General features: G+C 33.0%; 2 protein-coding genes across 2 annotated transcripts; both read right to left on the bottom strand.

The window, feature by feature from the left end:
* Nucleotides 1-4217: 4217 nt before the first annotated feature.
* On the bottom strand, nt 4218-4753 carry LOC134233668 (putative ankyrin repeat protein RF_0381). The gene is made up of 2 exons (XM_062715657.1): nt 4399-4753; nt 4218-4258 (listed from the first exon to the last, which is right to left on the bottom strand). The coding sequence occupies exons 1-2, from the start codon at nt 4751-4753 to the stop codon at nt 4218-4220; spliced, it is 396 nt and encodes a 131-aa protein (XP_062571641.1).
* Nucleotides 4754-4758: 5 nt separating this feature from the next.
* LOC134233669 (uncharacterized) lies at nt 4759-9616 on the bottom strand. The gene is made up of 4 exons (XM_062715658.1): nt 9326-9616; nt 9159-9176; nt 8656-8679; nt 4759-7638 (listed from the first exon to the last, which is right to left on the bottom strand). Exons 1-4 carry the CDS (start codon nt 9447-9449, stop codon nt 4886-4888), a joined length of 2919 nt encoding a protein of 972 aa, XP_062571642.1. The 5' UTR covers nt 9450-9616; the 3' UTR covers nt 4759-4885.
* Nucleotides 9617-26531: the final 16915 nt, after the last annotated feature.

The raw sequence follows: 26531 nt of genomic DNA on the forward strand, positions 1-26531 counted from the left end.
TGTCCTCTTTGTTTTACTTTGGTTTACATTGCAGCGTATTGTCCTTTTTGTTTTACTTGTTTTACATTGTAGCGTATTGTCCTCTTTATTTTATTTTGTTTTACATTGTAGCGTATTGTCCACTTTGTTTTATTTGTTTTACATTGTAGCGCATTGTCCTCTTTATTTAATTTGTTTTACATTGTAGCGTATTGTCCTCTTTGTTTGTTTTATTTTGCTTTACATTGTAGCGTACTGCCCTCCAATGAGACATGACTGTCATCCATCTTGTATCAAATATGACGATCCTCACTGTAGGCGGTGTATATGTTTGAGGTAATCACGTGTGTGGGCGGTGCTTAATTTAAAGGTATTCACGTGTGTAGGTGTTGTTTACTTTAAAGGTAAACACGTGTGTAGGTGTTGTTTACATTAAAGGTTATCACGTGTGTAGGCGGTGTTTATGTTTAAGGTAATCACGTATGTAAGCGGTGCTTATACTAATGGTTACAACACATGTGTAGTCTGTGCTTATGTTAAAAGTAATAAAGTGTGTAAGCGGTGCTTATGTTTAAACGTTATCACATCGTAAGCGGTGTTGTCGTTAAATGTTATCAGGTGTGTTGGCTGTGATTTTGTTAAAGATAACTACAAATGTAGGAGGACCAAATATGAGAGAAGAACTTTTAGTACTAAATGCAATGTTTGGCTTGAAGATATCTGTAAAATAACGTTTGTTTGCTCTCTCTCTTCTGATGCAGGATAAAATAAGTTTCAGTAGGTAGGCTGGAAATCTGACAAACAGTCGCCTATAATAATCTTCTGACATACAATCACCCATAGTTCATCTTCTGACAAACAATCACCTATAAGTAATCTTCTGTCATTCAATTGCCTATATGAAATCTACTGACATACAACCGCTTATATGTAATCTTCTGACATACAATAGCCTATAAGTAATCTTCTGACATACAATCGCTCATAAGAAGTCTACTGACATACAATCGCCTATAAATAATCTTCTGACAAACAATCGCCTATAAGTAATCTTCTGACATACAATCACCTATAAGTAATATACTGACATACAGTCACCTATAAGTAATCTTCCGACTTACAATCACCGATCAGTAAAATCCTCTGATTTACTATCATCTATAAGTAATCTACTGATATACAATCACCTATAAGTAATCTCCTGATTTAACTGATTTACTATCACCTATAAGTAATCTACTGATTTACAGTCGCCTATAAGTAATCCTCTGATTTACTATCACCTATAAGTAATCTACTGATATACAATCGCCTATAAGTAATCTTCTGACATATGTAAGTGTACGTGTACGTCAATACGCAATCTTCCGACACACAATTGCCTATAAGAAACCTATAAGTATACCATAAGTAATCTAAAAGAAACTTTTACTCAATGTTTCAACTGAAAACAACAATTTTAATATAGAGACAGTTATGTGCTTAACTCTGTTAGAGAACAAAAAACATCTTGCAAATCTTCTTAACAAGTTTTTATATAAATGTATTTTGAATCAAAAATTCATGCTATATTAATTCTGGTCACTTTAAATATCTCCATAATTTTGAATATTAAAAAATATAACTAATGGCTGGACAATTCAATATCGATGATCCGGATTGTTACTTTATTTCCTGTCAAGACATCAGAATGACTTCTTGGTAATGGTATTTCATTACATTAAATTCATACTATAGCTTATAGAATGAAATTTTGTATTCCTTTATTTGAAAGTTCAAATGAACAAATTTTATCAGCACCTACATGTATCAATGAGTCGTGTTCACAATAGAAGTCTATATATGTAATTATTCTCAGCTATCACTGTGTGTTACCTTTTACATCTTGTGTAAACTGACATCTGGAAAAAAAACTCCTTCCATGGGATAGGGCCCTGAAGCTTCTTCAAAATATGACCTGATTTCATTTTACCGAATGTTTACAATTTAAATGAAAAAAAAAACCTTTTTGGCAGCCGATGAAGGTCAACAAACAAAATTATTTTATGAAAAACCAAATGAATTTAGCTTTTCAATTTTCAAAATCTTATCGACTTTTTTTTTAAAAATGAGTTCGGTGTTTCTGTAAAATCAATAAAAGACCGAGATCCGGAAAGGGGATGAAAATCTGTAAAAATTATTTACTAAGCAGAGTTTAGGTTGAACTAACATTAAATTTTACAAAATAAACCCATTGTCTGAATCTATACTTTAAAAATCTGATATTGTGTTTCTTTAGCCTGTCTTAATCTATGAACGACAATGAAGATCACCATGCATGATGTTTTATTTGTAACAAAAAGTAATCGTAACCTTTTCATAATAATATATCATTTCAGTTATAGTTTGATATATATACAAGTACAGTTTTTATATCAAAAATGAAAACTTTGTTGACAGAATTATGTTACAATTCCTGCAATAAAAAAAATCTATTATTATATAAAGAAAATAAATGAAGAAAAAAATGTCTTTCCTATACATGCATAGAGAAAGTAGAGAACCAACTAACATGGGATAATAATAAATGTTTACCATGTTATACAAATAAGATCTCTACAAGATATTCTCAAAATTTGTTTCAAAAACGTATCATATCTACAATATACACACTATGTTTTTTATTCTTTTTACATAATGCATAAATAAAGAAAAGGATACATACACAATGTGACTGAAACATTCCAAAACCTTTTTTATCTATTTATTTTGGGGAAACGCGTTCTTGAAGAATGTCTCTCGGTTTTTCTCTCATAAGCATTAGTAATTTATGAAAATTCAGTTTTCTGAACAAATGAGCCATAGCTGTCTCAATGCCAAGACGTAATTTATGTAATATATTCAAAGGATTTACCTTGATCATCTTTGATGTTTATAAAGTGTGAGTGTTCTTTTTAATAATACCAACAAACATTATGCACTGTAAACCAACTTTTATTGGCGGCCGACGTCCTTTCAATCCTCGGCTATGTTAAGGAAGGTCAGAGTTCACATTCCTTGCACATCGTATTGGAAGTTTAATTGTGACGTCATTGAAATTTAACAAGCTACAAAAATAATTAACGTCATGATCATGCGTAAATAACAACTTGAATTTATCTATTTTATTGATTATTCATAAATTCTTGTAAAATTGCAATACTTGATAGCGATACAGTCGAGTAATAGAAGAAAGCCTTTTGTCAAATATGACGTCATCAGCCTTGACATGACGCAGCACAAGTGATCCGGAGGAGTAAATTCACTGGTTTAATATATTACAAGAATGCTTAAATAAATATGATACCATTGCTAATTTTTAGACTTAATCATTAAAACTAAAAGAAAATAATTTATTAAATACAATGTGTATAGAATATGAATTTATCTAGTAGCATTGAAGCTGCACAGGGATAAGGAATATAGAGAATATCGCTAAAACGATGAGCGTATTCGTGATATACATCAAAAGTGCAAGGGCATAGACTATTTTGTTTGAGCTGAAATTTGGAATATTTATTGCTCATATAGTGTATTAATTTTATTTATAACAGAATTTAAGCGAAGTGGAAATTTTTAGCTATTATAAGCATTTTCGGCAAAATTTTAAGTACTTCGCAAACAGCACTGACTAGCTCCCAGCACTTTTTGGGTAGAGGATATAAACCTCTTTTAATGTGTATCAATTATTTTCTTGAAAAACAAGCGTATGCCCTTGCATTATCCACATTTCCGACATTCAGCTTAACAATTCTATTTTTATACAAGTCACGTGACAAACAGCTGATACGTGCGATATAACTGGTAATAACTACGGCCCAGTCCTATCCATTATTGATAGCTATATTACCTTTTCTACAAGTATTCAGTTGCTTTGTTAAAGTTTTTTAAAAGAAGCAATACATATTAAAACGGTGCAAAGGTCACATTTTCCATATCGGTCCTTAACATAGCTGAGTCGCGAATATTAATCGCCGCAAACAAATTATTTTGCTTTGAATCTGTAAAGAATGTTCTTTCAGTCGTGGAAATTAATCGTCGCGGAATAATTTGAAATTGACAAATAGCGAATAAAAGATGATGCAAATAATAGTTGGTTTATAGTATATCATTCAGACAAACAATTTACAATTTCAAGACCATTTCACAAGGAATTGAAGTTTGCCCCCTGGTAAAATTAAAAAAAAAAAGTTTTATATTCATTTTTTGCAAGCTGATTGCTATTCTGTCCATCTATAATTGTCGCTAATCACCAATGAATCTGAAAAATGATCGACCAAATATTCATACATCTCAATTTTACCACAACGACGGCATTGATGAATATTGCTTCATAATCATCCAGTAGGGTGTTGATGTCCATATTTTTCTCAATTAATAGTTCGATTATTTGAACAGTACCTCCCATAGCTGCAGCATGCAACACTGAGTTACCACAACTGTCCCCTATATCTAATAAATGGGGAAAGATCTCAACTAAAAACTCACAAATTTCAAACTTCCCACTGAGACAAGCTATATGAAGAATGCTTTTGCCATCATTTGACACGGCATTAAAGTCCAATCCATTCTCTAACAGAAAAATCAAAATTTCTATACTTCCTCCCCGGCAAACTGAATGTAACACTGTCCATCCCTTATTGTCCCTCATCTCCAATAACTCTGGATAATAATTGACCAAATAGTCACACATCTCCATTTTACCCAAACGACAGCATTGGTGTAAAATTGATTCACCGCCAACCTGTATGTCCATGTTACGAAATTTGTCCCTGACATCCAATAAATGGGGATAATTCTCTACTTAGAACTTACAAGTTTCGAACTTCCCATTTACACAAGCTATATTAAGAATACTCTGACCATCAATTGCCAAGGCATTTAAGTCTTAACCTTTTTTTATTAGAAAGGAAACAGCATCTACACTTCCTCCACTGCAAGCTGCATGTAACGCTGTCCATCCTCTATTGTCCCTTATCTCCACTAACTCATAGAAATTATTGACCAAATACTCACACATATCTATTTCCCCCGAACAACAACATAGATGTAAAATTGTTTCACCATCTTCCCGTTGGGCAATGATATCCATCTTTTTCTCAATCAATAGTTTTACTATTTGAACATTTCCTCCCCAGGCTGCATCATGCAACACTGTGTTATAAATTTTGTTCCTGACATTTAATACATCGGGATAATTTTCAACTAAGTATTCACAAACTTCAAACTTCCTATTAAAACAGGCCGTGTGCAGGATACTTCTACCATCATTTGACAAGGCATTGATGTCCATTCCTTTTTCTATAAAAAAGGAAATCATTTCTACACTTCCTCCTTTACAAGCTGAATGAAAAACTGTGCATCCCTTATTGTCTCTAACTGATTTTAAACCTGGATACATATTTACAAGATACTTACACATTTTCTCTCTACCAAAAGCACAACAAATTTTTAACACAGTCATCCCAGTATTTGTCGTATCATTGACATCAAACCCTTTACTTAAAAGATACTTCAAAAGAGCTATGTTGCCTCCGAGAGCTGTGTAATGGAAAACATTTGCACCATTATTATCTCTAACATTCAGTAATTGTGGGTATCTGCACAACAGATATTTACACATATCATAATATCCATTTTTGCATGCAGCGTGCAGTATAGATCGACCTGAGTTATCTGCTTTATCTCCCTTTGGTATATTGTCACTTGAGATATTTAATATATTTTCATATTCAAAAAGGTTAAGCATATATTCAATCATATCTATTCTTCCACTGAAAGCTGCCCAATACAAAAGACTTTTTCCTAGAACATCTGTGTGTTCCTGAAGTAATGCAGGATACTTCTCAATAAGATATTTCACCATGTCTGTCCTTCCATCCTGACAAGCGCACGTAAGAACCGTGTGTCCATTGTCTCGATCTTTTTCATATGGATCACAGCCAAACTTAACCAGAAGGTTAAATGTGCATTTGTCCCCAGAACTTGCTACGGAATGTAATACATTGGCACCCTGACTATCCTTTATGTCTAAAAGGAAGGGATATTTTTGTAATATTTTTTCAACAAAATGGGTTTGTCTCATCAGACAGATCTCCTGAAGTAAACTGTGTTTGATATTTTTCCATAAAGGATGCAAGGAAGAGCTGATTTGTTGAAGATCTACAGACGCACAAACTTGAAACAATATATCTAAATTCCCACTCTGCACGGAATAAAAACATGTTTTAAGATCATATTTTACCCCAGAGTTTAAAAAGAGTTGAACGATGTCTGCTTGATTGTTTGAGCAAGCAGCATTAAGTGATCTATATCTTTGTCTTTCGTCTGAACTAGGCAGTAGATAACTCACCCATCGTGCATTTCCTGCTTTTGAAAAGTGAACCATCACTGAAGCTCCGTGAATATCATGACATGTTTTAAATCTCAACATGCATACTTGCATTCCCAACATGAACTGATGAAAGTTATAATCATTCCATAATTCTAGCAAAGATATGGAGGTGTAGCCTGCTACAGACTTTTCTTCAATGATTTTCTCAACACGAAGAGCAACGTCATAAAATAAATCATGTCCTATGATAACTTGTGTGCTATTTGAATTTTCACGTGTTGTAAGCAGTAACAGTAAGGGATGATGACAGTGTTTTATCATGCTTTTGGGATCAAAATAAAACAGAACCTTGAATAGAGATTCATGAACTGAGCTATGGGCAAACGTAATAGTATTTCTAATTATGTCTCGATTAGTCAAAAATCCATCAAAACAATTAATACTGCTCTGCATTTTGTTTATACAAGGAATGGGGAGACCAATAAATTCTAAAGAGACACGTTTCATTGGTAAATCCAAATGGGCATTGGTTATCAACTCTAATTCAACTTCCCCTCCGCTTAGAAGAATGTACACGAGAACAGCGACTTCTGGAGTTGGGTTATCGATAAGCTTAGTGAGATAGTCTCTGAGAAATGTTGCAGGACTTCGAAGAAAAGCCGATATATCGCTTTCGATTTGTGCCTTTTTTGCAAATTTACAACATTGTGGAAATCCTATCGAAATAGGCATTTCAGAAACTTTACTTATTATGTCGGTTTTCCTCATGTTCTTACATAAATCATACTTATTGATAAACTGAATTACTTCTTCCTCTTGCAAAGCATATATTTTATCTGATAGGTCAACCATTGATGATTGAAGAAAAATATCATCGTTTCCTTTACTGACATAGTCCTGGTAAATATCATTTCTTATTGTAAATAAAAGAATGTTTGATTTACTACTATGATCACTTTCAATCAAAACTTTGACCATATCAGCCGTAGCTTTGAACTCTTGAACAGCATTACTAGACAAATAAAATTCTCCAAAAATATTATCAATAAACCCCACTATGCTATCAGTTGTTGAAATGGTTTTATACAAATCTGTAAACTCGTAAAGTTGTAGAGGGGATTTTCCTTCCTCCATCAATTCTTTCATTAAGATCTTGGCGATAGTGGTTTTTCCAGTTCCAGGGTTCCCTTTGATGACAATGTAACGGTTACTATTGATCAGTTCCTTTGCCCTGTTTAAGGCATGAGTTTTTATAAAAAGATGGCTGATATCTTCAAAATGCCTTGTTATCATTGTCTTGGTTGTTTCTAAAACAGGAGAGAAGATTAAAAATCTTAGTTGATTTTGTTTTAAAATCGTTAGGAAAACCAGCAATCTGAAAGCAGGAAAACTGTTTCAAATAGATAGAGCTGTTTAATCAATAATAGAAAGTCGAATATTTCCATTCATAAGTTAACAGAAAGGCATGTAAGATTTATAGCTGTAGACCAATACTGCGATAAATTAGTGTATAAAAGGTAAAGGCGTTTTTATCAGAAGAAAAACAAAGCAAATTGTTGTTCTTTACTCTTATGATATAATTGTTTCTCGTATTCTCGTATCTCTTATGTTTAAAAGATAATGAAAATTTTACAGATTCAAGAAAAGTGGGTAGCAAAGGAATTGTATTAGCTGTAAATTTAGTTGTCTTATTTTAGTAACATTTTCATGTCAAGGCCATTGCCTTTTTTTCCTTTATATTCCATACATAAGAACGTACTCTCCAACATCAATTGATTCTGAATTCTATTTGAAATATAATATGCATAATATGTATAACTAAATTCCACTAACCTTATTTTTATTTTACGAATTTTAACTTTTTAAAGCCGAATTTACTTATAATTCCTATTCAAGCAAACAAGATTATTGACATTTATTATATGTCATTGAGCAGTAAGGATTCTGTAAATGAATTGAATTGTTTAGCTCGCTTATAAAGACATTTCATTCTCATTTTAAAAGGACTAAGCGCTTAGTAAAGGTCATCCTCTCCATTTTTGTCTCCTGAAGAAAGCAGACCGTCGATAAGGGATCAGTTTCCCCGGTGTCTGTTTGTTCGTATGTCTATCTATCTGTCTGCCACTCTGAAATCTTTAGATCTGTATCTAATGTAGTAAAGATTTTGCACCTATATTTCTTACACAATGATTTCTCTCACTTCGTCATCTTTGATCTTGACATAAGACCAACATTTCCGAATATTTCTTATTACCATTTAAGGAAAATGTTTGGCATTTTTTAGGTAAATTTATGCAAGTTTACATTTTTTTTCATCAACATACCGATCATTCTTGCAACTCTTGGATCTAAAGTAAAAAAATAAAAGCATTGTAAAAATAAGAGACATTTTCTTGTGAAATGATAACATTAAGAGGGAAAATATATATACACATTCGTTTACTGCAATATCGTATTTCATTTCCTTAAATTACTTTATACTTTTACAGATCACCTTTAAGTTCATAAAAGAGCTTTAGGAGAGAAAACATTTTATTTGTCTTGATTTTTAACAACTCAAATGTGTACTTTCTAAATGCAAAAAAAGGTGGGACGATAATTTATGCATATTAATTTGTTTTTTGTAACAATATTTTGTATTAATTTATATTTATTGCTTGGAAAGCTCTTAATAAAATATGCAATTCAATGTAAGTGCAAACATATCATTTTTACTGTTCCTCAGTAAAATTCTAACTCTCCAAAATTCTCTTTGAACAACTTTAAGTCTTTGTTATGGGTTTCTATCTGAGTATATTTTTCAAAACATTAGCATGCTATAACTTACCATGATGCATCACTACCTCTACAAAAAATTAAAATATCTGAATTCTTAAAGTGATACTGATTTTAGATATCAATTATGATGCATTTTAACATCACTTTTAGAAAAGAGTCTTGAAACAAATTTGATGCCGTTCACTTATGTCTTTCATAATACAAGGGTCTACTTACCTTTGAGATTCTGCACAGTTGTATGGAGCTCCTTCATATCTCCAAGTAAGTCTGTGTACTTTTTCTCTACTTCTGGGTCCATGGAGCAAGTTTTTATCATGTTGACTGCATCTTGGTAAATCATGGTTGTTCCTAGATGTCACTCTAGCTCAACCACAATGTCCCGGATGTTTCGCCATTCCTGTCTAAATTCTGAATCGGATAGAGACAAATCAGCTGAATGTCCCTAATACTGGTTCCTTAAAAGGCGAATTTTTTCAATGTTCGCGGACACGCTTCTTTCCCCGGGATCAGGAATCTCTCCCCAGCCTTTGGAATGTGGTGTTATCTTACTCACCTTGCGTAGAAGTAAATACAATAGGGATATGTCTAAGTCTGAATAATCGCCACTGTACTGTTTTATGGTTTTGGGAAATAATCTCTGATTGTGTTTTGTTGAGTGGATTTCTTTGTCCATGTAGAAGTTTGTCTGTAAATTCTTTAACCTTTCTCGATAAATCAGAAGGTTTCACTTCTGTTTTTAGAATACCACGTAACACATCAGTACATGGACCCAGTATAAGCCTCGCCAGTCGAGCAGTGTTTGTTGTTTCTGGTGTAGAGGTATAGCACTTGGATAAAGACATAATGCAGTTTGTATCAAAACGTTTAACAAATTATGTGTTGTTGCACTATCTTTAGTCCACAAAAGCATTACAACCTTTAAAAAAGAAATGAAAGCTTATAATTTTTTAATGATTAGATTATAAAACCATATCATTATTTTCCAAAGCACATATTTTTATATATTCAAATTTATTACAGATTGGCATGTACCCGTCGATTTTCTGAGTTACTGTGTGATATTTATGTTTACGATATTATGTTTACTGTTTTAGCAAGTGCTAATTTATCATTTTGATAAGTTTGAAAATCTTGTGACAAAGACTTTAACGACATAGGTTCTACGTAAAGTCAATCAATAATCTCATCTTGAACTTTGTTTTACCACAATGTTTACAATCTGTGTAGACTTCACTATTATGCGAAGGATTAGTATTTCAAGTTTCAACCTAGCGGTGATGCACGATAATATAAAAATCAAGTTAAAGAAAACATTTTTAAAAAGTTACTTTAAATTAACGTATATTTCTTTTTTTAAGAGATGCAGGTAAAAAAAAACAACGAATGATTTAAGCTTCCACTGCTATCACGTTTTGCTACCCTCGTCCAGATTTTGCTTATATTCAAAGTAACCATGTATTTTATACATATATTGGTCCCGCTCTCTCATTTTATGATACTTTTAATGCATAGATAATGGACTAACAATTGGTATTAAAAACGTCAGTCAGTATTTGACTCAATGATAAATTGTATTTGGCGACAAGGGCATTGTATCGACCATAGAATTTACGAAATGATACACTTTAAACGAGACGGCTGATATTTTTGTTTCATCAACTTGCTTAATAATAACCTCGTTTAAGAAATTGTACATACGTAGAGCATTCTCTTGTGTATCGAATCAACTGAAATATATATATACTCCGTATGCAGGTGATGAAGGTATATTGCTATATAAGTAACTGAAGTTGACAATAGAAAAGTAAAAGTCATCACGTTTATCATATAGCTTGGTTGCTAGATTACCATTTGTGTCTTTTTCAATTTTTCTATTTGTGATAACTTCTTTTATTAAGCATTAAATATTTTATTTAAAATGTTTAACGCTTATTTGTTATTTTTGGACGAGAATAAATATTTTCGTAATACTATAGTTTCGCAAGAATCTGTTGTTTTACAGATTTCGCAGGTACGATAAGGCTTCCAGAGAATATTGTAGTGTAGTCTGTGCAAGCACTTTTCTGAACTACAAATTTATGACGTCATAATTGAAAATGACGTCAAGGCACTGCATAGTTGAGCTGTAATGATGGGGAGAGTGTTATAAACTTTACATCTTATTTCAATCTGCATATAAGGATACAAAATGCTAGTTTAATCTAACCGTGTTTTTATCATTTTTTTTCAAATCTAATATATCTGAATAATTTAGATAACTTTGCTTTATTACTCTTGTTTAAGAGTTAGCGTGTTCAAACTACGTACGAAAATATATGTTTGACATTTACCCTATTTTATACCCATGAACAGAGGCAAAATTCATAATATGTGTATAAAAGAGTCTGGCGCAGGTCATTAATGAGGATTTTGTGAGAATATGTAAGAGGAGCTTTCCTTCTAACTGAATCCTGCTTGGGAAAAATGTATGATTGCTTTGATTTAAAACAGATGACGATATTCAGCGGAAAATACCCTCAGATTTGTCGGTAAGTTGAAGTTAATGTGAAATATTTTGTACCAAAGAAATAGTATAACTTTTCCCAAGCACATTTTGGGTTCACAGGGATGCAAAGAGTTTATTTATGTGACAAAAAGTAATAATAAGTCTGTAAATAACCTGTGCCAGAGCGATTTATGTGAAACATTCCCCCCCCAAAAAAGAAGAAATGTCCGTCACGTGATCGACAAGGTCATGTTCTATCGTAACAAATGTGTTTATATATAGCCTAGAAAACTCTCTATATGATTTGGGTGTTCTTAAGTACATAACTTAAAAATAAAACTAAAAATCAACTTTGCAATGTAGTGTTACATTTTAAGCTTCGGGAAGCCTCAACAGTACTGCGTTATACAATCATAAAATATTTTTAGATTGATGTTTTGAAACACATTCAACACCCATTGATTTTCAGAGTATATACTACTACATTGTAAATCTGAATCAAACTTTTTTAACCAAGCTATCATTTTACAAATTCGATATGAAACATTTCTCAATTCAGCGCTGATTGAACAAGAGTAAAAAATACAACATTTACATTGAAATTGGCACTTACATTTTACGGAATCACGATATTCAGAGATTATTAAACAAAAGATTTAACAAGAGGCCCATGGGCCTTATAGGTCACCTGAGCATTATTCAACAACTTTCCATTGGTTGAATTTGATCAATGTTTTAAGCAAGATGCTATAGCATTTACAATTTGGTCATCATAACTATACACTTAGCAGTTCCTTTGTTTGGTTATTTAATACCCATAGGCAGGGTAGGGGAACAAAAAATGCATTTCAACAAATCAGTAATATTCAGCAATAATGAGTAGTGCGGCTACCACACATAAACCCTTGACTCTTAGGCCTAGATCCACACATTGAACAATTTTTGGAAAGGCATTCATGCTTTTCAAAAATATTTGATTAATACCAAGAAGAACATTTCAAACAATTAATTCATTTTCAGTATATAAGTACAGCCCCCCCCCACCCCCTCTATGGTACAACTGACCGTGGGGCCTTGAAATTTACAATTCTTGAAGATTAGGGACCTTGTTCATAACTATATAGCTAGGTTCATCTGCTTAAAACCTATGTGCAAAGAAGAAAATATTCAAAGATTTAATGTTTTTTTCACTATACATGTATAATCAATATAGCCCCCCCCCTAACACCAGAACCCCTGGTAGAGGCACTCTTGCTCATCATAACTATGTACTTAGCTTATATAAAATCTAGGAGCAGGGAAGAAGATTTTCAAAGAATTCATGTATTTTCACTATATCATCAATAGAGCCCCGCCCTAACACCAGAACCCCTGATCCTGGGGCCATAATATTCACAATTTTGGTAGAGGCACTCATAACTATGTACTTAGTTAGTTTATTTAATTTAATACCCAGGAGCAAAAGAAGAAGATTTTCAAAGAATTTATGTATTTTCTCTATATAATCAATAGAACCCCACCTTAACACAAGAACCCCTGACCCTGGGGCCATAAAATTCACAATTTTGGTAGAGGCACTCTTGCTCATCATAATTATGTACTTAATTAGTTTATTTAATACCCAGGAGCAGAGAAAAAGATTTTCAAAGAAATAATGCATTTTTACTATATACTTATTTAGCCCCACCTTAGCACAAGTACCCCTGACCCCAGGGCCATGAATTTCACAATTTTGGTAAAGGACTCAATGTTAATTACAATCATGCACACGTTTGACTGCTTGATGTCCTGGAGTAAAGAAGAAGATTTTTAAAGATTGCATTAATTTTAGTAGTTTTGGCCCCATCCCCCCAGGCCCCAGGGGGGCAGGGATCATGAAATTCACAATTGTTGTTCCCCTTTACCCATAGATGCTTTGTTCCAAATTTGGTTGAAATTGGTTCAGTGGTTGCAGAGAAGAAGCTGAAAATGATCAAATGTTAACACACGACGAACGACGAACGACGCACGACGCACGACGACGGACGAAAACAGATGGCAATAGGTCACCTGAGTTTACTCAGGTGACCTAAAAACAGACCTTAAAATTAATTTATTCACATGGTTTTATCTGTATTCTAGTCAAGGAGCTTTATGCGCAAAGACCTAATTTTTTTTTTGTCAATTTAGAGTCAACATTGTTGCGAATACCGATAACAATAAAACAAAGGATTTTTCGGGACACCTTTTGTTCATTCAAATTAAGAGCTTTGCTTCTTGATAACATTTATCTGAATTATCAAATTGCTGAATGAATACTGGCAAGATTTCAAATGATATATGTTTCATTTTCTTTATGAAACATCTTTTAGTATTTGTACCTTATTATTCCTGTTATGATTCATCGAACATCATGGTCACATATTCGAATTTTTAGGGATAGCAATCAAATACAACAGGTATAATAAAAATGTTAGAGAAAAGAATTAAGTTCATGACACTTCTCCAAAGATCTTGTTACAAATGTACATGAAACAGTTAGAAATGTCCATTTGAGTGAAAAATTCTCGAGAGGGACATTAAACAATACACAATATATATGCTTAGAAATGCTTTCACACAAGTTCAATCTCCTTTGTCTGAAATATTACTCCTTTTGTTATGTTTGTTTCATAATAAAATTTGATACGTTGCCGGAATGGATAAAATAGATGCATGTAAACATTATTATAATAATCAGTTCTCAGTACTCAAAGATTTTTTACATCGAATTCCTACAGAAACAAAGGATACTTGGGTTACAAAATGTTGTTTAAACAGTATTATCAGCTCAAATTAAAATTGCTAGACATTAAGGAGAAACAACTAAAACCGTGGCCCGTGTCACTGAAAGTGCTGATCTGATAGAAACCTTCACTGCTCAATGTCCCTTAGTGAAGAATATTAATCTTTATTTAAAGACCTTCACAAAAACATATATGAGACATTGAATTACATACAACCAAGCAATAATTATAACGGAAAAAGAAAACATCATCCTTTCTTCTGTCATTTCTGACAACAATGATTCAAAAGCTTTACCCTTTACTGCTTCTTATTTTGAAATATGATGTTTGACCAGATCGAAAACTTGTGCTGTGAATAAGTTAGAAAAAACTGGTGCAATCATGTGGTGAATAAAATTCGAAAAACAAAATCTTTGTCGAAATAAACAACAGTTTTGGAAATATTTAAGACTTAAAAATGGAAAAACTGTCTCAATGAAAGGACAAAACGTTTTGTACATTATTTTTAGTGCCCAAAAATTTTGTTACATAATAGTATTTAACAATAGTGTGGTAAATTATAGAAATATTACCTTTATCAAAGAATTATATTAAAGAAACCAATTCAACAAGGATATCTGGAGTTCGGCAAACTGTGACATTTAAATCAAAATGCCGAACTTTTTGTAGTCGATGAAGAATCAGGCATTGTCGATTCTACACTAAAGTCTTTAAAGGAAATGTCTTTATTTAGACCTATCGGTGAAATTAAATCTCTACATATATGATTGGGACAAGAATAGATAATTATCAACTGAAAAAAAAATCATGAACATGATTTATATTGCTCTTTAAATTGTTGTTCCCCGCTTTCAGGTATTATCGGCTTTTTAAAGGCAATGATTATATATACAAGTTTTGGTGCAATTCAATCTCTGCATATTTGATTTGCGCTTGAATAGATGCCTATCAATGAAAAGAAAAGACATGAACTAGTTTTATAATGTTCCATAAATTATCCCTTTAATGTGTTTGCCATTTCAATTTTTCATTAAAAACCCTTTGGAAAAAAATGTTATATTATCAAATTCATACATCATATTTATGCCCAGCGAAAAAAAAAAACCATTGTAATTGCTTTGTGTTTTATCAGCAACAAATATAACTAGAGTTAATAGTTTCGTCGTACTGTAGTTTCGAAAAATCTGTTGATGAAAAAAATTTAAAATCCAAAAAAATTTAAAAGGAATTTTTTAATTACTTTCAATATTCACTGATTTTATGACAATATGACTTAAGCAATGAATTCACTAGCAACCCTTTTTGTATGGTATAAACTGGGTTGGGGTAGTTTACGCTTTATAAACTGCAAGGCGGGTTATGAAAAAACGTAAACTGTTCCAACCCAGTTTATTCCGTATATAATGGGTAGCTATTAAATCCATTGCTTATAATTTAATTTTCTTTCATTTGATGTAAGAAAAAAAGATGATTGTACTAACAAAATGACTTCATTTTGTACAAAATTTTAATGTAACGTAATGTAATGTAACCAGAATTAAACCATTACATTTTCAAACTGAATTGAAATTTTTACCAAGGAAATTATATACAAAGAATTAATACATAAAAATATTGCTCAATGCATGGCTTATTTGATTAGAAGTAAATAAAAATAAAACATATACATGTAAAGCAATCCTTACATCTTATGGAATCATGTTATTCAGAGGTCAATGAACACAACGTAGCTTATTTAAGAGGATTTTATCTCTGTTTGAAAAGAAGAGCTATCATGAGCAAAGACCTAAATTATTTATCCATTTAAAGTTAGCACCAATGACGATACCAATAACATTTAAGAATATAATTCATCGGAGCACCTTTTGTACATTGGAATCAAGAGCATTGCTTTCAAATACACAATTATCTGAATAATCAAATTGCTGAATGAAATACTGTGAAGACAGACTAATGATATATGTTTCATTTCCTTTATGAAATGTTTCTGAGTATTTCTACTTGATTATCTCAGATATAATTCACCAAACACCATGCCATGGGTATCTAAACTAATATTTTATTGAGGAATAGCAATTCAATAAAAAAAATTAATAAAAATAAAAAAACGAGACAGGTGTCCGAATTAAAGGTACATTAAAGGAACTTTTTGGAGTCGACGAAAAATCCTTCATTGTCGATTCTCCATTTAAGTCTTTAAAGGCTATGATAGCATTTTAACATATCGTTGTAATTCAATCTCTACATATTTGGTTAGCAAATGAATAAATAATAATCAGCGTAACAAAAGACAAAAACTCGTTCTATAATGACCAATTTAGATTATTCGTTTGATATGTATACGTCATTTTAATCTTTAAAATGACACGTGCGAAAAAAAATGCTTCATTATCAAATTCATATATCAACATGTATACCCAGCAAAAAAAAATCACTGTACGAGGTGTGATAAAAACTTAGCTCATAAAATTAAATAACTTATTAGGAGAATGACCTTGTCAGCAAATACAATTTATCAATTAGATAAATGCTGAACTGACTTTTTTTCATTCTAATTGATAGACCATTATTTATACACTTAGTTGACGACGGATTTTTCCTTTTTTTCGATCATGACCAGGAGCACACGGCGGGTGTGACAGGTCATCAGATGAAATTCACTCCTCCATTACAGCTGATCATACCTCTGATGTTTCGGAGGTCCGTGTTTGCTCTGCTCCTTTTTTGTATCGTTTTATGGAGTTTGATATTGAATACTAGTACTGTTCGTTCTTTCAGAAAAAAAATAAAATTATGTTTCAGAGTTCAATTGAGAACAGTCTTATTGTCAGAAATGACCAAGACTCGGAAATAGGATGGCTGGATAAGGATATCTTTTCCCAGAAAGAACAGGTGGACCATCACAACCCAAGTTCTCTGTCTTAGGAACGCCGTTTATCCAATATGGATATAGTTGTGGATAACTTTTTTAATCATATTCAATTTGTTAAAGGTCTAAATTAAACCATATTTCAGGGATTCAGATATAACGTTATTTTTAAGATATTCAACCATTATTCTATTAGTTACTTCTTAATCATTCATATCACATTTTCTAAAAAAAGAACACATCTCATCTCAAACTTGCTTTCGTAGAGCTTCAAAGCAAAAGTCAATTTTAACGATCTGCCTCTCACCACTTAAGGAATCGACCCAATTTATGATTTTATGTCTTTAAAGTGTTTAGTCTTCTTCAACCTTGAACAAATTAATACAAAAAAATATTGATTTAACCCTTAATTGTCGCTTGGGAAATAAATAAAGTAAAAATAAAAAAAAAGAATGGAAATGAGTCTTGATCATTATACAGCTTCAATGTGTGAAAAAGGCATGCATCGAAATGATTGAGACGATAGTCGAGAAATGTTTTGAAACGTTATAGTCGGATGAAAATCGAACAAAAAATATACTTTTTTAATACTCTATCAATTACTTAGTAAACCTAGGCTGCATAAAATGTAAATTGAAACTAGACTCATGTAAGATCTATTTTCAAAAATGTATTTCACTTTAGGAATATCAAACACGAATTGTGTAGAGTGCATTTTTGTGCGATTAGAAAAATTCGATATTCTTAAAAAGGGATAGTAAATGAGAAGCAACTTTATATATTAAATATCAAAAACATATTTATTTTCAGTGATATGGAAGTAAATATATTGCGTATCTCTTAATTGATAAAGGCAAAGAACATTCGGATTAACAATCTTTCTAATGTTTAGAAAACTTTTAATTCTGAATAATTTCTCTGCAATAAAATACTTCGAAGGAATTTTCAACTTATGCCTCAAACTTTACAGCCGTTAGTTGTTCGAGTGACACTATGACAACCATTTTTCGTCAGGAGTCACCTACATATTGACGTCATTTTCACATTGTGAGGTTATAATGATTACTGAATTATTACATTTCACATAGAACATTTGCTTGTCTAAAAGGTGTGCCAAACTTCATTCTGATCTAAATTGTGGTTTTGAAAGTATAGGGATAGTTCGCAAACTTTTTAATCACCCATCGTAATCTCTTCATGTTTAATATATAACAAATATATTATTTAAATTGCTCAATTAAATAATATTGCTTAGAAGAATAAAGCGATAAAAAATGAAATGCATTAAAGCAGAAGCCTTGATCCCTCACGTATTATATAAAGTCAAAGATACAGAAAGACATGCTTGCTTTTTTTTTTCATTCTTAAAAACAATGCACTTCTGCGTGGTATTCGTTTATTTAAATACAATGAAAAACTTGCACGTTCAAAAAATCTGTAATGTTTGTTATTTTAAACGTTAAAGTATCTACTGAACAAATGAAAATGAAACAAATTATGCTTGCAGTAGATTTTCTTTTTTTACTGTTTTGTTTGAGCGAAATAAAAGAGAACATGATTGTTTTAGGTTAACTGAGTGTTATGAAACATTTGAATTTGTTTTCTGACCCTCTGACCCAGGGACCAACAAATTGAAAATTATTGAAGTGGCCGATTTTCTCAAAGATCTGTACTTAGATCAGGTGCATAATTCTAAGGAGCAAAGGGCAAGATTTTCAAAGAATAAATTTATATAATCATAAAAGCCACACCTAAACCCTTAATCCAGGGACGATAAAAATCAGATCACAGTTTTAAAAGAGGCATGCATCCTAATCATTACTGTGTAAATGGTTCATTGGTTTAATACCCAGGGAGAAAGGAGAAGGTTGAAAAAAATCACTGCATTTCCATTACTTCATCATCGGATCCATGAGAAGGACATGGAGATCACGAACAGTATTCAATTTCAAAGTCCATAAAACAATACAAAATAAGAGAATAGCAAACACGGACACCTGAAATATCAGAGGTGGGATCAGGTGCCATAGAGGAGTGAGCATCCCCTGCCGACCGGTGACACCCGCTGTGTTCTCCTTGTTAAATTAAAAAATTAAAATGATTCAACAATATCAAATAACGTACAGAATGACAAACATTGAACAATATACTAAACCTTTGTGTCAGGCTACATGATTGGTTGACAAATACTTATATCAAAATAGCCTCCTCTATCCTCAGGTCTTTTTATGAAGTCGCTCTCCCTAGACATAGCACTGCTTAGAACATTATCAATGTTCATTAAAAATTAAACCTTTGATTTATTTTATCATTGTATACATAGAACAAGAGTTAATACATATTTCATTTATAAAAAAGTATGGATGTACCTCAATACAGTATTGATTTATGACACTAAACTACAGTGTCATGAACCTTTGTATATGGCTTTTGGAGATGATTTCCTCAAGCAGTCAGTTGGTCACTGAGCTTTGTGTAAGTTTTAAAATCACTAAAAAAATCAAGGATTTCAAGATCATTAGGTGCTCATCAATGACATTGTTTGCGTATGCAACAAAATGTGAAGTGTGAAGTCTTTACTTCTTAACATGCCCATTAGGTTTTGGAAAATTACTATTTTCGAGGTAAAGTCATCTTTTATCTTTATTTTCAAATATAGGTATCTTAAACATTTATAATCAATGTTCACTATTAGTAGCATCTATTGTTGAGTGTGTGTGTGTGTGTGTTCTCTCTCTCTCTCTCTCTCTCTCTCTCTCTTTCAAGAAACACTAACGTATGTACCTTTTTAAAACATGATACTCTATCACAGTAATTTCTTGGCACGGATGTAAACAAGATGTGATTCTAGATTTTTCCTAAATGAAACAGCGTACACACTAGAGCTTACATCGGTCTAATTACTGACGCTCAAATGAAGTGTTTCCTTCTCCGTCTTAGGCATTATGACTTATTTCTGTATATACGCCTTTACTTACACTGTACACAGAAAATAAGACTTTTTTTTGGGGGGGGGGATAGACCATCACATGTATATCACTTAGAATTATTAGTTCTGAAATTTGTCTTGGTTTCCACGTACAAATCCTTTTCCTGTTAATGATATATTGTATATGCTGACATGGTGAATATATCAACTAGTAAAAGTACGATATGACGACAGCTTATAGTCCTGGATCATCAACTTCTTTGTCAGTTTCTTACCCCGAGTTAGAGTTTTTCTGATCATGTTTGTAAACAAAATATTTTATTTGATCATGTTTTATCTAATATGTTTATGCTATTTTTAGAATAACACTATAATATTAAACAAAATATACCATATGATCATGTTAAATCTGATATGTTTTATGCTATTTTTAGAACAAAGCTGTTATATTAAACTGAACAGAGTATTCAATCACATGATTCTTCCATTGTGCTTACGCCTCGTGGGGATCCGGGTAAGAATAGGTCCTTAGTACACCCTTTGTTGTCGTAAAAAGCGACTAAATGGGGTGGTCCTTCGGATGAGACCGTATAAACCGAGGCCCCGTGTCACAGCAGGTGTGACACGATAAAGATTCCTCCTTGCTCGAATACCGTTAGTGCCGAGCATAGGCCTAACTTTGCAGCCCTTCACCGGCAATGGTGACGTCTCCATAACAGTGAACTATTCTGGAGAGGGACGTTAAACAGTATACAATCAATCCATTGTGCTTACAGAGGGTATGACGGGTGTGCACTTGATCTCGTAGCTGTTTTATTTTTCCAGAAGTTATTTTTGTTCTCTTCTTTAGTCATTTTGTTTTCTTGATCTGTGAGGTTGAGCAATGTTGGATGGAAATGTTTGAAATATTACAGAAATTAATTGAAGTTATAGAATACAAAATATTTAATGCCTATAAATGTAAAGCAATAACAAATTGATAATTAATCTACCACAAGAAAATCGCCATCTCGAGCAGGAGTATTCTGTGGTTCTTTACGAAATGTGTTTGATTTTACAGTTCTCTTTTATTGTGTAGATTTAGAATTCATAAAATATTCTGAATTCATACCAGCTCCATGAGATAATTAAGTTAAACATCCTTTTGTTCGCCTGCAGGAAAAAAAAATACAAAATAATTTCAGTTAATTAGAATATAATTCAGTGCTATGAACATATCAAGAAATATAAACCATACAACCATTTTGATCATTTAACGAATATATTATTAAACTGAAAATTTTGTAAGAATGAAATCAGAGTTGTTCAAGTAAATGAGAAATAACTATCATTTTATGATTATTATTCAATACATATGTGTAGGACTCCAAAGTGTGATTGGACTACAAATTGCGATGGTCACGCTAAAGTTCAATGGTCTGCACAAAAACCCCGAAGGTTTGAAACGCCAAAGTCCGATGGCATAGAAAACAATTAACGTCTGTGACGTCATAGTACTGCGTAAGAATTCGATGCCACGGCATGCCAATAAATGAATACAAAATATCATAAAAACAAAGACTAACCTTTGTCTTTTGGATGTAGGTGCGAAACTAAGACTTATCAGTCGAACAATGAGAATCAACTCTAGCCTAACTATCATAGGTGGGTGCAGGACTAATCTAAATAAGCCCAATACTGTGTGACGACTAACCCTAATATCTCATCGATGGGTTCGAATAAGCAACTTACTGTTCAAAAACTAAACCTTATCACTCAAGTGGTGTACGAGGTCTAGCCCTAATACCTCTGGTGGTGGGTGACAACAAAAAGCAATATCCGTAAAAATGTATGTGAGACGAATATTGAATCAATTAATTTTGAATGCAGAATAACGTCACGACGTCGGACTATTGTGGCGTCATAAACGTTAATTGTTCCTCCCCACCCGGACTTTGGCGTGTCAGATCATCGCACTTTAGCGTCGTGCTTCTCAAAGGAAACGAGCCATCGGACTTTGGCGTGACCATCGGACATTAGCGTCCGTAAAGACAACGGGCCATCGGGGTTTGGCGCAGACCATCGGGATTTGGCGAGACAATCGAACTTTGGCGTCACCATTGGACTTTGGAGTCTTATATATATAAAACCATTTTATTAGGTCACCTGAGTAAACTCAGGTGACCTATTGCTATCTGTTTTCGTCCGTCGTCGTGCGTCGTGCGTCTGTGCGTCGTGCGTCGTCCGTTAACATTTGAACATTTTCATCTTCTTCTCTGCAACCACTGAACCAATTTCAACCAAATTTGGCACAAAGCATCTATGGGTGAAGGGGAACAAAAATTATGAATTTTATGGTCCCTGCCGCCCTGGGGCCTGGGGGTGGGGCAAAAACCACTAAAATAAATGCAATCTTTAAAAATCTTCTTCTTTACTCCTGGACATCAAGCAGTTAAACTGTTTGCATGATTGTAATTAGCATTGAGTCCTCTACCAAAATTGTGAAATTTGTTGCCCCAGGGTCAGGGGTTCTAGTGCTAGGGTGGGGCTAAATAAGGATAGTGTGAAAATGCATTATTTCTTTGAAAATCTTCTTCTCTGCTCCTGGGTATTAAATAAACTAACTAAGTGCATAGTTATGATGAGCAAGAGTGCTTCTACCAAACTTGTGAATTTTATGGCCCCAGGGTCAGGGGTTCTAGTGTTAGGGCGAGGCTCTATAGATTATATAGTGAAATTTCATGAATTCTTTGAAAATCTTCTTCTCTGCTCCTGAGTATTAAATAAACTAACTAAGTGCATAATTATGATGAACAAGAGTGCCTCTACCAAAATTGTGAAATTTATGACCCCGGAGTCTGGGGTTCTAGTGCTAGGGTGGGGCTAAAAAAGTATATGTGAAAATGCATTATTTCTTTGAAAATCTTCTTCTCTGCTCCTGGGTATTAAATAAACTAACTAAATGCATAGTTATGTTGAGCAAGGGTGCCTCTACCAAAATTGTTAATTTTATGGCCCCAGGGTCAGGGGTTCTAGTGTTAGTGCAGGGCTCTATAGATTATAAAGTGAAAATTCATGAATTCTTTGAAAGTCTTCTTCTCTGCTCCTGAGTATTAAATAAACTAACTAAGTGCATAGTTATGATGAGAAAGAGTGACTCTACCAAAATTGTGAAATTTATGGCCCTGGGGTCAGGGATTCTAGTGCTAGGGTGGGGCTAAATAAGTATATTGTGAAAATGCATTATTTCTTTGAAAGTCTTCTTCTCTGCTCCTGGGTATTAGATAAACTAACTAAGTGCATAGTTATGATGAGCAAGAGTGCCTCTACCAAAATTGTGAAATTTATGACCCCGGGGTCTGGAGTTCTAGTGCTAGGGTGGGGCTAAATAAGTATAAAGTGAACATGTATTATTTCTTTGAAAATCTTCTTCTCTGCTCCTGGGTATTAAATAAACTAAGTGCATAATTATGATAAGCAAGGGTTCCATTACCAAAATTGTGAAATTTATGGCCCCGGGGTCAGGGATTCTAGTGCTAGGGTGGGGCTAAATAAGTATATTGTGAAAATGCATTATTTCTTTGAAAGTCTTCTTCTCTGCTCCTGGGTATTAAATAAACTAACTAAGTGCATAGTTATGATGAGCAAAAGTGCTTCTACCAAAATTGTGAATTTTATGGCCCCAGGGTCAGAAGTTCTAGTAATAGGGCGGGGCTCTGTAGATTATATAGAGAAAATTCATGAATTCTTTGAAAATCTTCTTCTCTGCTCCTGAGTATTAAATAAACTAACTAAGTGCATAGTTATGATGAGCAAGAGTGCCTCTACCAAAATTGTGAAATTTATGACCCCGGGGTCTGGGGTTCTAGTGCTAGGGTGGGGCTAAATAAGTATAAAGTGAACATGTATTATTTCTTTGAAAGTCTTCTTCTCTGCTCCTGGGTATTAAATAAACTAACTAAGTGCATAATTATGATGAGCAAGGGTTCCATTACCAAAATTGTGAATTTTATGGCCCCAGGGTCAGGGGTTCTAGTGTTAGGGCGGGGCTCTATAGATTATATAGTGAAAATTCATGAATTCTTTGAAAATCTTCTTCTCTGCTCCTGAGTATTAAATAAACTAACTAAGTGCATAGTTATGATGCACAAGAGTGCCTCTACCAAAATTGTGAATTTTATGGCCCTAGGGTCAGGGGTTCTAGTGATAGGGTAGGGCTCTATTGATTATATAGTGAAAATACATTAAATCTTTGAAAATTTTCTTCTCTGCTCCTGAGTGTTAAATAAACTAACTAAGAGCATAGTTATGATATGCAAGAGTGCCTCTACCAAAAATGTGAAATTTATGGCCCCAGGGTCAGTTGTTCTAGTGTTAGGGCGGGGCTCTATTGATTATATAATGGAAATACATGAATTCTTTGAAAAAAATTCTTTTCTGCTCTTAGGAATTAAAAAAAAACTAAGTACATAGTTATGATGAGCAAGAATACCTCTTCCAAAATTTTGATTTTATGGCCCTAGGGTCAGGGGTTCTAGTGTTAAGGCGGGGCTCTATTGACTATATAATGGAAATACATGAATTCTTTGAAAAAAATTCTTTTATGTTCTTAGGAATTAAAAAAACTAAGTACATAGTTATGATGAGCAAGAATACCTCTTCCAAAATTTTGATTTTATGGCCCTAGGGTCAGGGGTTCTAGTGATAGGGTAGGGCTCTATTGATTATATGGTGAAAATACATTAAATCTTTGAAAATTTTCTTCTCTGCTCTTGGGTATTAAGCAGATGAACTACCTATGTAGTTATGATGAGCAAGGACCCTAATCTTCCAGAATTGTGAATTTCAAGGCCCCAGGGACAGGGGTACCATAGGGGGGTGTACTTATATACTGAAACTGGATGAATTGTTTGAGATCTGCTCATTGGTATTAATCAAATATTTTTGAAAAGCAAGGGTGCCTTTTCAAAAATTGTGCAATGTGTGGATCTAGGCCTAAGGGTTCATGTGTGATAGGGGCATTACTGATTATTGCTGAATATTACTGATTACTTGAAATGCATTTTTTGTTCCCCCACCCTGCCTATGGGTATTAAGTTAACAAACTAAGCAACTGCTAAGTGTATTGTTATGATGATCAAATGGTGCCTCTTTCAAAATTGTGAATACCATAGCATCTTGCTTAAAACATTAATCAAATTAAATCGCTGGAAAGTTGTTGCATAATTCTCAGGTGACCTATGGGCCTCTTGTTAATCAAGTGCTCATTTTTTGGGTCTTGGATGGAACCATACCTGTGTACATCAACAATTTAATGATCTATGAAATAATAAAGCATACCATCTTTTTTTACCCTCAGAGAGTTCTGTTTTCTCTTTGCGTCTTTATTTGACTGTTTTATGGGCTTTGATATTAAATACTGTTCGTTATGTCTATATCCTTCATTCAGATAAAAAGACATTCTGATATATGACCTAGAACTTAACTTCACTATTTTAATTGTGATAAGGATTTTGTGTTTGTATCCGCGCATGTACAAAATTAAAAGAAAACAAGAAAGCATATCAACACAATAATATTTTTGCCAAGTAAAGATCTTAATAATTTAATTAAAGATTGAATTAAATAATTGAATTAAAATGTAATCTGAATAATATTTTTTTATTAAAAATATTGTTTTTACTTTGATTGCACAGGTAAAACATAAGTTTTACACAGAAAATGACCCTACCTTTGAATAAGTGTACGTTTAACACATAAGAACTTAAAAAGATTTTCGAGCATTCGTTTGGATGGGGAGTAGGCATTACATTTTAATAATGATCATTAATCATATAAAACTAGGGATTTCAAATCGGTCAATATTTGATAATCGGTTACTCGGAAGTTTTACCAATCGAGTACCCAGGTACTTGGTAAAAAAGTGTTTACAATGAATGCTTATAAACATCAAGTCAAACGAAATGGATTTTTTAAAACTTACGTTATTTATCAAAAGGTCAATAAACACCAATTATTACAAATGCTCACTGCTCCATGGCACCCGATCCCACCTGATGTTTTTTAGGTCCGTGTATGCTCTGTGGCTATTTTGTATTGTTTTATGGACTTTGATATTAAATAATGTTCGTTATCTCCATATCCTTCAAGCAAGACATTTATTGTAAAATAGAAAAACCTCATTACAGTTCTTTGTAATGTTCAGACTATATCGAAAGAGAAGGAACACGTTTTGTTGGGATCGCTAGTCGTAAATTATTTGATTGGTTGGTGGTAAAAAAAACAGTTTCTACCGTATATGCTATTCCGCATTGCTGACTTAAAACATTTTTTTAAAATGTATTTCTAAATATTTCTTCACTTTTAAGCGGGCTGCGGCATTTCTATGCATGTTC

This window comes from Saccostrea cucullata, unplaced genomic scaffold (assembly GCF_032062105.1).
Source record: "Saccostrea cucullata isolate Sc308-1 unplaced genomic scaffold, CSIRO_AGI_Scuc_v1 ctg3638, whole genome shotgun sequence".
Lineage (NCBI taxonomy): Eukaryota > Metazoa > Mollusca > Bivalvia > Ostreida > Ostreidae > Saccostrea > Saccostrea cuccullata.